Below are 12,311 nucleotides of genomic sequence, written 5' to 3'. Positions count from 1 at the left end.
GGGTGTATAAAATTTGATCCATGTTTTTTGTAAGGCAGATTTTCACAATTGTCTTTTGAAGATGAATGAGAAGTGAATCTATTTTCACAAAATGACCTAAAGAAACTCAAATGATAAAATCGCTTTTAATTGCTCCTAAATCAGGAGTCTCCTAACCCCAGACTGTGGCCCCTTCAGAACCGGGCTGTTCAAGTAGGAGGTGAGCGCATGTAGCTCCCTTTGAGTGAGTGGCGGGCACGCGTGCGCGCAAAGCTTCATTTGTGCGAGCAGCGGGCTTCATGTGCTTTACAGCCCTTAACAGTTGCTAAACCTCTGACCTTTGATCGTGGAGATGCTGCCACGGTTGTTAAGTGTGAAAAAGGGCCACATCCCTTTTTTCAGTGCCTTTGTAACTCAGCCGTCACTAAAGAGCCAAGGTGGCGCGATGGTTAAATGCAGCACTGCAGGCTACTTCAGCTGACTGCAGTTCTGCAGTTCGGCTGTTCAAATCTCACCGGCTCAAGGTTGACTCAGCCTTCCATCCTTCCGAGGTGGGTAAAATGAGGACCCGGATTGTTGTTGGGAGCAATATGCTGACTCTGTAAACCGCTTAGAGAGGACTGAAAGCCCTATGAAGCGGTATATAAGTCTAACTGCTATTGCTATTGCTAAATGAACAGTTGAGAGTCAGCGTTTCCGACAGATACCCTAATTAAATCATGAGCCTCAAGCCAAGCTTCAAAAGAAACCCAGTCATTTTATTAGGAACTTCATGGCATGTTCCAAGTGAAGGCAACTCTGACCCCACATAATTTATGGCCCAATTATGACCCTTTTTCTCCTCCTAGCCCCCAGGGTGTGTCATTAATCACATTCCCCAACTGGAGAAATTTTGTGGGTTGTAGAGATCACTCCCCTCTGGCCGCTGTGGGTAACTCTGGGAGACAGCCTTGAGAGAGATATGTCTGGGATGTGCTTCTGTTTGTGGCTGCCATCGGTTTCATCCCCCTTGCCTATGGCAACTCAGGCCAGAGTTGATTTGCAAGTTGACACAGGAGTAACTGTAATGGGAAAGGCTAAATAAGAGTTGTTATCTTTTGGCAACTGAACAATGACTGGAACAGTTTCTGGTCTCCAAAACAAAAACCAAGATTTTTTTGTTCGTTGGAGCCAAATATTGCCAAGTTAACAAGAGGCATCGGCTGGACCGGGGAGTGCTTCCCAGGGATTGATCCTCCTACTTTCCAGGTGTTTGAGCATCCTCGACCGCTCAGAAGGAGGACTTGTTCAGCCACTGCCAGAGGGCGTACCTGGTCCCGGTGCTGACACGCTCCACGTTTTCCCCTTGTGCCGTGGGCAGGAAGGCGGCAGTGGGGATCACCAGGGTCTTGGCCGAGCCCTTCTCCAGTTCGATGATGCTGCTCAAAATGAAAAACGAGATGCCAGAAGATCTTTATAGGTGGGGAAGGGGAGCAATCTGCCCCTCATCTCCTCCACCCCAAATATCTTGCTAAGACAAAAAGAGACCCGTCCACATTTGTTCAAACGAGGAGTAAGAAGCTGTTAATTCAACAGAGGTCTCAGTGTTGTGGGAGTCAGGGTCAGCATCAAGGCAACCTGAGAGCTCCGAGGGGGGAGGAGGGAGAGAGAGAGACAGAGAAAGAGACACAGACAGGGAAACACAGAGAGAGAGACACACAGAGGGGAGAGACAGACAGACAGAAAGAAGCAGAGCCTGGGCTGTCCATCAGCACTCAGATGCAGAGTCAACAACCTCCAGGTCTGGAGGTGGCTGATGAGGAAGAGGAGGAACAGCTGGGACCAGTGCCTGATAGCTGATAGGCAGAGGAGAGGAGAGCAATGGAAATCTATGGGCCGGTCCTTGGGACAGAAGAGCCATCGCTGCTAGCAAGCCCCACCCGAGCTCTGGGGATAAAAGGCAGGGGGCGGGGATGAATAGATGTGACAGAGGAGAGGAGAACAGAGGAAATCTATGGGCCGGTCCTTGGGACGGAAGAGCCACTGCTGCTAGCAAAGCCCCAGCCGAGCTCTGGGGATAAAAGGCAGGGGGCGAAGATGAATAGAAGTGACAGAGGAGAGGAGAGCAGTGGAAATCTATGGGCCGGTCCTTGGGACAGAAGGGCCACTGCTGCTAGCAAAGCCCCACCTGAGCTCTGGGGATAAAAGGCAGGGGGCGAAGATGAATAGAAGTGACAGAGGAGAGGAGAGCAGTGGAAATCTATGGGCCAGTCCTTGGGACAGAAGAACCACCGCTGCTAGCAAAGTCCCACCCGCGCTCTGGGGATGAAAGACAGGGGGCGAAGATGAATAGATGTGGCAGACGACTATTCATCTCCCTGCCGGATGGACTTGTTAGCCTGCGGTGAGAGAGAAACATTTTGCCGGGGCTGCCGGCGTTCCTAATAAAGGAATCTTTGGAGTTCACTTCAGAGGGTTTTTGTTGTGCTTGGGGAGCTGGGTCAGAACGCCGGGATGCTCTTCCCTGCCACCTACCTGACGGTGGGTGGGGCTTCCCTGCCCACCCCTGGGGTCTCCCCTTCTGCTCCATCCTCCATCGCCGCAATGGATGCTAGGGTGGAGCGGTCCAGCCAAGCGACAGCAGCGACCTCAGCTTCATTGGGTTTCAGCCTGGCCTGGCAAAAGATCTGGATCAATATGCAACTGAGGCAGGCTTCCCTGGTTCCACCACAAAATCGCGGACGACAAAATCGCAGTCGACGAAAGCGCGCATTTGACGTCATCACAGCATGACGAAAACATCGCGCTGTGATCGAAAAATGTAAAAATAAAGCGAAAACCTTACCCTAACCCCCCCAAACCTAACCCTAAACCTAACCCTAACCCTTAGCCTAACCCTAAATCTAACCCTAAACCTAACCGTTAACCTAATGCTAAACCTAACGCTAACCTTTAACCTAACGCTAAACGTAACCCTAACGCTCTAAACCTAACCCTAACCCTAACCCTAACCCTAACCCTTACCTTTATGTGAATCGGCTTGCTTTAATTTTATTTTTATTTCAATTTTTAATTTTTTGCGTCGCGCTGTGATGACGTCAAATGCGCGCTTTCGTCGATCGCGCTTTTGTGGACCGCGGTTTTGACGGGTCACGGGCTTCCCTCACCCCCCCCCATCCACACATCTGCACTGCAGTTGCGAAATGGATAAACCGGTAACAATATGGGGATATCACAGATGAGGGAAAAGGGACCTGGATTCCCATGTTGTCAGACCTCAACCCATCTTTTCTTTTTGGGCTTCAGGCCTGCCGCTCTTTCTACTGTGGGAAAATGGGAAGTTGGATGCTATGTAGCCATAACAACATTCTTCTTAGAAAGCCAAGGTCATCCTTTGTCTCTGCACCTGGCCGGAAACGGGACGGGAAGAATCTGTCTTGGTGACACTGGAAGATGGGACCATGGGATGGACTTGTGGGTGTAGGGGCAGGATCTTGAGCTTTCAACTGGGTGGGGAAGCTTTCAAATCCGGGTTTTCCCAGATGGGCCAACATGGCTCTCTTCATAAATTGTAATTTTAGGAACCCTCCTTCCTTTCCTTCCTCCCCCACCCCCCAGTGGTTAGAATGCAGTATTGCAGGCTACTCTGCCCATAGTCAGGAGTTTGTCAAGGCTGATTCAACCTTCTGTCCTTCGGAGGTTGGTAAAATGAGGACCCAGATTGTTGGGGGGCAAGAGGCTGACTCTGCAAACCACTTAGAGAGGCTGTAAAGTACCACGAAGTGGGATATAAGTCTAAGTGCTATTTTTCCCTTTCTTCCTTCCCTTCCTTTCTTCCTTTCCTCCCTCCCTCCCTGTTAGAATGCAGTATTGCTGGCTAACTCTGCCCACTGCCAGCAGTTCGATCCTGACCAGCTCAAGATTGACTCAGCCTTCCGTCCTTCCTAGGTGGGTAAAATGAGGATCCAGATTGTTGGGGGCAAGAGGATGACTCTGTAAACCACTTAGAGAGGGCTGGAAAAGCACTGTGAAACAGGATATGTCTAAGTGTTATTCCTTCCTTCCTTCCTTCCTTCCTTCCTTCCCTCCCTCCCTCCCTCCCTCCCTTCCGTTCTCTTCCTTTTCCTCCCTCCCTTCCTGTTAGAATGCAGTATTGCTGGCTAACTCTGCCCACCGCCAGCAGTTCGATCCTGTTCGGCTTAAGGTTGACTCAGCTTTCTGTCCTTCCGAGGTGGGTAAAATGAGGACCCAGATTGTTGGGGGGGAAAAGGCTGACTCTGTAAACCGTTTAGAGAGGGTTAAACATTATTCACATTGTGAAATATTGTGAAGCGGGATATAAGTCTAAGTGCCCTTCCTTCCTTCCTTCCTTCCTTCCTTCCTTCCTTCCTTCCTTCCTTCCTTCCTTCCTTCCTTCCTTCCTTCCTTCCTTCTTTCCTTCCTTCCCTCCCTCCCTCCCTTCTGTTCTCTTCCTTTCCTCCTTCCCTTCCTGTTAGAATGCAGTATTGCTGGCTAACTATGCCCACCGCCAGCAGTTTGATCCTGTTCGGCTTAAGGTTGACTCAGCCTTCTGTCCTTCGGAGGTTGGTAAAATGAGGACCCAGATTGTTGGGGGTAAGAGGCTGACTCTGCAAACCGCTTAGAGAAGGCTGTAAAAGGACTATGAAGTGGGATATAAGTCTAAGTGCTGTTGCTACTAAGAGCAAGAAGACTCTTCTGCGGCAGACCCCTCACGATTGGCACGTGGCCAGCGTGCCCCACTCACCTGGAGCTCCTGGTGGCTCTCGCCCAAGGCCAGGTGCAGGAAGACCACGATGTGATGGCGCTGGGGCAACCCCTGGCTCAGCCGCGGAGGGTACACAGACTGCAGGGGGACGACAAGACAAGGTCAGATGGGATTGCAAAGGTGGCAAATAATTGCAGCTCGGGGGGAGGAGGAGGGGGGAGGTTCTTGTGGGTCGGTTTCCAAACATTTTGTTGCGCAACAATACAAGACCCAATTTGATTGGAGGAAGAGAAGAACCCTCGACGCCTGGCGCTTCACAAGCAATTCCATCAACAGGCACATTGACCTAAAGGTCAAGCTAAAGGTTCCCCTCGGGCATCTGTGCCAGTCGTTCCCGACTCTAGGGGGCGCTGCTCATCTCTGTTTCAAAGCCGAAGAGCCAGCGCTGTCCGAAGATGTCTCCGGGGTCATGTGGCCAGCATGACTCAACACCGAAGGTGCATAGAACGCTGTTCCCTTCCCACCAAAGGTGGTTCCTATTTTTCTATCTGCATTTTTTACCTGCTTTCAAACTGCTAAGTTGGCAGAAGCTGGGACAAGTCACGGGAGCTCACTCCGTTACGCGGCGCTGGGGATTCGAACCGCCAAACTGCTGACCTTTGTGATCGACAAGCTCAGCGTCTTAGCCCCTGACCCACTACGTCCATCGACCTACAACCAGCCTATGAAACCCTCAGAATTCACCGACCTTCAATCAACCCACGCAAACCCCTCCCCCAAACCAGCACTTCACTTCCCAATGACCCTTACCTGACTTGACCTCCCCCATCCCAAGAACCTCACCTGATGTGACCCACACCTGAGCCATCCCAAGACCCCTCTTGGGGGTCCTCTTACCTCCCATAGGGCCAGCAATTGCCAGGAGAATTGCCCCCCATCCTTCAACTGCAAGCCGGTCTCTTCCTGAACCTCCCGCAGCCCAGCATCCAGGAGCTGAGAAAGGAAGAAGGGTGGGGAGAAGAGGCAGGTCTTGAAATCGGTGGGCAATCGGGGCAGCTGCAGCTCAGAAGAGGGTCTCTGGCCACAGGCCGGGGATCCGTCTTCTGATCCACTTGGAATCCTGTTTTAAAAAGTTTTATTATTTCATGCATAAATGTTTGGAATGCAGTGCATTGTCAGGATACAGAGAAGCAAGGGCAATATATATATGGTGTGTGTGTGTGTGAGTGTGTGTTGTATTAGTGCTGATAAATAAATAAAGGGAGACTAGTATAGATCTATTTCAAGCTATTTAGCTCTCATCAGCTAGCCATACCCTTACTGGGATTCGAACCTATGCTGTATTGCATCTTAGGCAGATGTGTTAACCATTAAGCCACAGAGTTCGACTCCTTATCAGCTGAGCCGGGGTGAAAGGTATCTATTTAGAGTTACAACCCTCGGTATGCCCAAATATGGGAGGAAGTTCACTACTTCCATTCTCTGTCCATCGGCTCGTCACAAGAGACCATCCAGACAGAAACCCAATATTAATGGATGGTCTACATACCGGGGGTTGTAATTCATACACACACACACACACACACACAAACATATATCAGATTTTTTATTTATCAGCACAAATACAACAATATATATATATATGTGTGTGTGTGTGTGTTTGTGTGTTGCATTTGTGCTGATAAATAAATAAATAAATATATATATAAATAAATATATAGCAGGGTTTTATATCTATATATATTCACTATGGAACAGAAGTTGCCTTCGGAAGTTGTGGGAGCTTCATCCCTGGAGGCTTTCGAGAAGAGACTGGACTGCCCTCTGTCAGGAATGGTGTAGGGTCTCCTGCTTGGACAGGGTTTTGGACTAGATGACCTCCAACTTCCAACTCTACTAATCTGAATCTATCTAAGATGCTCAAAGGCCTGGAGGCTAAAACCTATGATGAACGGTTGCAGGAACTGGGCCTGGCTAGTCTAGTGAAGAGAAGGACCGGGGGAGACAGGAGAGCATCTTCCAATATTTGAGGGGCTGCCCCAGAGAGGAGGAAGGGGGTCAAGCTATTCGCCAGAGAAGGAAGAATGGATGGGAACTGACCAAGGAGAGATTCAACCTGGAAATAAGGGGGAATTTTCTGACAGGGAGAACAATTAACCCATGGAACAGAAGTTGTGGGAGCTTTATCCCTGGAGGCTTTCAAGAAGAGATTGAACTGCCATCTGGTGTAGGGACTCCTGCTTGGGTGGGGGGTTGGGCTAGATGACCTCCAAGGTCCCTTCCAACTCTGTTATTCTATATTTGTATGAGTTGGCCGCAGCTATTCTTTTTTTAATCTTTGGCCAAGAGAGAACCCTTCCCCTTCAGGCCTCCTATCAGGATTTCAGGACTGCAGGTGGGTTAGAAGCTTGTAAGATACTGGCCAGATTCCCCCCTCCCCAGCCCCGCCCCCCCAAAAGGCTCCGTAAGTCATTTCTGGCCTTTGGTTCACTCTGGATTCCCCCTTTTTGATTTTGATTTTTTAAAAAATGCCTTACCTCTTCCTCCGGATCAATATGGCCGCCTGCAAGGGGGAGAAAAATAAATCCAGTTTCTTCCCTCGCCGGGTGCTTCTGAAAACCCTCCTTGTGGTTAGAATGCAGTATTACAAGCTAACTCTGCCCACAGTGAACAGTTCGATCCTGACCAGCGACTCATCCTGCCCGCTTTTCGAGGTGGGTAAAATGAGGACCCAGATTGTTGTGGGCAAGAGGCTGACTTTGTAAACTGCTTAGAGAGGGCTGTAAAGCACTGTGAAGTGGTATATAAGTCTAAGTGTTATTGTTACCTTCCTATCTTCCCTCCCTCCCTCCTTCCTTCCTTCCTTCTTCCTAAAGGTTGACTCATCCTTCCATCCTTCTGAAATCAGTAAAATGAGGACCCAGATTGTTGGGGGCAAGAGGCTGACTTTGTAAACCGCTTAGAGAGGGCTGTGAAGCACGGTGAAGTAGTATATAAGTCTAAGTGTTATTGTTACCTTCCTCCCTCCCTCCCTCCCTCCCTCCCTCCCTCCCTCCCTCCGTTCCTTCCTTCTTCCTAAAGGTTGATTCATCCTTCCAAAGTCGGTAAAATGAGGACCCAGATTGTTGGGGGCAAGAGGCTGACTTTGTAAACCGCTTAGAGAAGGCTGTGAAGCACGGTGAAGCAGTATATAAGTCTAAGTGTTATTGTTACCTCCCTCCCTCCCTCCCTCCCTCCCTTCCCTCCCTCCCTCCTTCCTTCTTCCTAAAGGTTGACTCAGCCTCCCATCTTTCCGAGGTCAGTAAAATCAGAACCCAGATTGTTTCTGGGGGGGGCAAGAGGCTGACTCCGTAAAACCGCTTCGAGGGGGCTGGAAGAATATTTTCCTGTGAAGCAGAATATCAGCTATTGCTATCCTTGGTGATACGGGGGTCTTTGCGGCCTTCCCATCCTCTCGCACCCGATTTCCCCCCCCCCCCCGGATTTGGTTCTTCTTACCAGGAGGCACCCAAGTATTGGGGAAGATGCTTAGCGTCCTCGTCCGACGGGTCAACAAAACCTTTCTGCTGGCCGACTCCAGGAGGACAGCCACACCAACATCCACCCCTCGGCGCAGAGTCTCTGCGGGGAGGGAAGCCCTTTGCTCTGGGGTCAAATGCTTGATGGGGCAGAAGGGGGGACGCTGGAAAAGAGAGAAACTCTGGATCCTGGAAGTGGAAGATTTCACACTCATAATGCAGGGAGGCCTCGAGTTACGACCGCTCGCTTAAGAACCGTTCAAAGTCATGATGAATGGGGGGGGGGGGGAATGACTGCAACACACTTTCAAAGTAATGATTGACACTTCACCCCTGTGGTCGTGTGATCACATCTGGGGGGCCCCGTCAACCGGCTCACATTTACAACCAGTTGTTGCGCCGTCCCACAATCGCATTTTGCAACTCGATGTTTCCCCACCATTGGATAAGGTGGATCAGCCTGACCAGCCTGTGATATATTTTAACGGCCATGGTGAGAATGGTCATAAAATGGAGTCCCGTCAGGTTGGTGACTCGGTTTACAACCACAGTGACTACAGGCCGTCCTTGCCTTACGACCATAATTCAGCCCAGGGTTGATGCTGCTCGGTGAGAAATCCGTTAAGTGAGTTACGGCTTTTTTTTGCCGCGTTGGTTAACTGAATCATTGCAACTGTTAAAATTACCAACCCGGTCGTTAAGTGAATCCGGCTTCCCCATGGACTTTGCTTGTCAGGAGGTCACAAAAGGGGATCACGTGACCCCCTCCCCTCGACATTGCGACCGTCATAAAAGTGAGTCAGCGGCCACAAGTATCTGTATGTAAAATGCGCGGCCCGGGGGATGCTTGCAATGGTCGTAAGTGTGAAAAACTGTCCCTTTTTTCAGTGCCGTTGTAACTTTGGGCGGTCACTAAATGAACTGTTGTAAGTCGAGGACTACCTGTATAAAATTCTCAGGGCCATCAAAGGCATGACAAACCCCCCTCGTACCTTCAAGAGGAGTCCCGTGGAGCTCGGAAACTCCCGGTCAGAAACGAGGAACTGGAGAGGTTTTAATGCGCAATGTACGATAACGGCATCTTCGTGGGGCGGACAGTAGTGGCCTACGATGCTCTGGAAGCCAAAGAGAAAATGTGCTCATTCCTGAGCCAGCCTCTCTTCTGACCCAGGCTTCCCAAGAGCCGGAAGCAAGAGTTCTTGTCCCAACAAAAACCCCTTTTATTCATTTCCTGTGAATTCTGCTCGTTCGCATCCAGTAAAGTCTTTCAAAGGAGGATTTACGGATACAGACCTTATCTGGCTTGGAAAGCTGCCAGGCCGATATCAGCTTCCCAAGAGCCGGAAGCAGAGTCCTTGTCCAACAAAAACCCCTTTTATTCATTTCCTGTGAATTCTGCTCCTTCACCTCCAGCAAAGTCTTTCAAAGGAGGATTTACGGACACAGACCTTATCTGGCTTGGAGAGCTGCCAGGCCGACATCTGCAGAACTTGGCCAGGAGTCTCAGAGAGTCGCGAACCAATTAAGCGAACTAATTCTCTTCTGCAAACTCCACTCCCCTTTAGCTCCTCTTTTATTTCCTCTGGGAGGAGCCATTCACTGTCCACCTGTGGCTTTACTCCCAAGTCAACCCCTCTTCTTTAGCTCTTCCCTTCGTCTGGGAGCTTTGCGCATGTGCACACTGGGGACAGGCTTTTAAAGTTTTTAAAGTTTTTAAAGAGATTGGACAAGCATTTGTCTGAAATGCTATTGGGTCTCCTCCTTGAGCAGGGCTGGATGGCCTCTGAGGTCCCTTCTGATCGATACTTATGAAGCAGAGAAGCAACATAGCATATATCAGGGGTTGCCCCCAAAGAAGAGGGAGTCAAGCTATTCTCCCAAGCACCTGAGGGCAGGACAAGAAGCAATGGGTGGAAACTAATCAAGGAGAGAAGCAACTAAGGAGAAACTTCCTGACAGTGAGAACAATTAACCAGTGCAACAGAAATTGCCTCCAGAAGTTATAAATGTTCCAACACTGAGGTTTTTAAGAAGAGATTGGATATTCATTTGTCTGAAATGGTGTAGGGTTTCCTGCCTAAGCAGGGGGTTGGACTAGAAGACCTCCAAGGTCCCTTCCAACTCTGTTATTCTATTCTATTCTGTTCTGTTCTGCATTCTATTCTATACTCTGTTCTGTTCTATTGTCAGTGAGGACAATTAACACGTGGAACAGCTTGCCTCCAGAAGTTGTAAATGCTCCAACACTGGAAGGTTTTAAGAAGATGTTGGATATTCATTTGTCTGAAATGGTGTACGGTTTCACGCCTAAGTAGGGGGTTGGACTAGAAGACCTCCAAGGTCCCTTCCAACTCTGTTATTCCATTCTATTCTATTCTATTCTGTTCTGTTCTGTTATGCATTTTATTCTATTGTATATTCGGTTCTGTTCTGTTCTATTGTCAGTGAGGACAATTAGCCAGTGGAACAGCTTGCCACCAGAAGTTGTGGGTGCTCCATCACTGGAGGTTTTTAAGAAGAGACTGGACAAGCATCTGGGTCATAGTTACAACCCTCAATCATAAGATAGAACAAGTGGTAAATCATAGATACCAATAGGAGGAGGTAGTAGGAAGGATGACAAGATGAAGGAGGATAAAAGCAGCACAGCCTTACTACATGGGTAAACATCTTCAGGCCTAAGTCAGAGCTATGGGAATTAAATGTTCAGCAGAGTGATGGCACTGGGGGGAAAAACTATCTTTGTGTCTAATTGTTCCAAGGGGGAATGGTGTAGGGCAGGGGTCCCCAAACTTGGCAACTTTTAAGGCTTGGGGACTTCAACTCCCAGAATTCTCCAGCCAGCCAGTGGCTGGAGAATTCTGGGAATTGAAGTCCCCAAGCCTTAAAAGTTGCCAAGTTTGAAGACCTCTGCTGTGGGGCCTCCCGTTTGGGGGGGGTGGACTAGATGACCTCCCAAGTTCCTTCCAACTCTGGGAGTTGAAGTCCCCAAGTCTTAAAAGTTGCCAAGTTTGAAGACCTCTGCTGTGGGGCCTCCCGCTTGGGGGGGGGGGTTGGACTAGATGACCTCCCAAGTCCCTTCCAACTCTGGGAGTTGAAGTCCCCAAGTCTTAAAGGTTGCCAAGTTTGAAGACCTCTGCTGTAAGGTCTCCCGCTTGGGGTGGGGGATGGGGGGGTTGGACTAGATGACCTCCTAGGTGCCTTCCAACTCTTTTGTTAATCTGAATCTTAAAAAAAACAAGGCGTTATAAAGTGATATTATTCTAATCCAGTGTTTCTCAACCTTGGCCACTTGAAGATGTCCGGACTTCAACTCCCAGAATTCCCCAGCCAGCAGTCGCTGGCTGGGGAATTCTGGGAGTTGAAGTCCGGACATCTTCAAGTGGCCAAGGTTGAGAAACACTGTTCTAATCCATTGATGGGCTCTTGGGGCTCGCCCTCCCCGCCCCTGCTACCTGCTCGAAGCGGGCCCGTTGCGGGAAGCCGCCCCTTCTGCAGACGTGCACCGCCACCCTCCTGCCGGCCAGCATGTTGGCGGGGAGGGGGGGAGCCGATCGGGGCCCTTCGGCGCAGGAAGGACGAGCCGCCGCTCCGACTCGCCTCCCGCGGGAATCTCGGCTTGCAACAGCCGGGCTGGAAAGAGAGGTGGCCCTCTAGCGGCCGTTCCCAGGCGCTACACAGCCTTTCTCCTGGTTTGGAGAGCGCCCTCTAGCGGCCCACGACGGCTTTCTTTTTGCGAAAGGAGCCGGTCCCGCCGATTGGTTCACTTACCCAGGTTTGGTTTTTTTTTTGGAGGGGGGGGGGACCCCAGGTTGATTCCTGGAGCCTCATTTCCTGGGATGGACACCTGGGGGGTAAGGCCGCTTGCTTGAGCAAAGGGTTGGGCTAGATGACCTCTAAGGCACATCGAGCTTGTACGTTCGATGTCCTGCGTGCTTTCCACCCCTTCTCCGTTGACCATAGTTTCTGCATTTAGAAGTGTCAGTCGTTCTCGACTTACAACAGCTCACTTAAGGACTACTCTACAGGACCATGGCAATGAAGACGATGAGGGGACCGGAGACTAAAACATAGGAAGAACGGCTGCAGGAACTGGGCAGGGCCAGTCT

General features: G+C 50.1%; 1 protein-coding gene across 1 annotated transcript; it reads right to left on the bottom strand.

Annotated features, from left to right (window-relative positions):
• Positions 1-716: 716 nt before the first annotated feature.
• On the bottom strand, positions 717-11,812 carry NUDT17 (nudix hydrolase 17). The gene is made up of 8 exons (XM_014063109.2): positions 11,658-11,812; positions 9,195-9,317; positions 8,183-8,366; positions 7,222-7,247; positions 5,582-5,677; positions 4,724-4,822; positions 2,494-2,633; positions 717-1,397 (listed from the first exon to the last, which is right to left on the bottom strand). The coding sequence occupies exons 1-8, from the start codon at positions 11,730-11,732 to the stop codon at positions 1,250-1,252; spliced, it is 891 nt and encodes a 296-aa protein (XP_013918584.2). The 5' UTR covers positions 11,733-11,812; the 3' UTR covers positions 717-1,249.
• Positions 11,813-12,311: the final 499 nt, after the last annotated feature.

The sequence above is a fragment of the Thamnophis sirtalis genome, unplaced genomic scaffold (genome assembly GCF_051295495.1).
Source record: "Thamnophis sirtalis isolate CommonGarterSnake01/CBP01778 unplaced genomic scaffold, rThaSir2_p1.2 scaffold_2, whole genome shotgun sequence".
Classification (NCBI taxonomy): Eukaryota; Metazoa; Chordata; class Lepidosauria; order Squamata; family Natricidae; genus Thamnophis; species Thamnophis sirtalis.
The sequence above is the reverse complement of the archived record's forward strand: the minus strand, read 5'-3'. Positions and strand labels throughout refer to the sequence as shown.

Coding starts and splice junctions, on each gene's coding strand:
- NUDT17 (XM_014063109.2), bottom strand. CDS start 11,732: ATGCTGGCCGGCAGGAGGGTGGCGGTGCACGTCTGCAGAAGGGGCGGC. Junction 8,367..9,194: donor CCACGGGACTCCTCTTGAAG/GTACGAGGGGGG, acceptor TCTCTTTTCCAG/CGTCCCCCCTTCTGCCCCAT. Junction 1,398..2,493: donor GAAGCCCCACCCACCGTCAG/GTAGGTGGCAGG, acceptor CATTTTGAGCAG/CATCATCGAACTGGAGAAGG.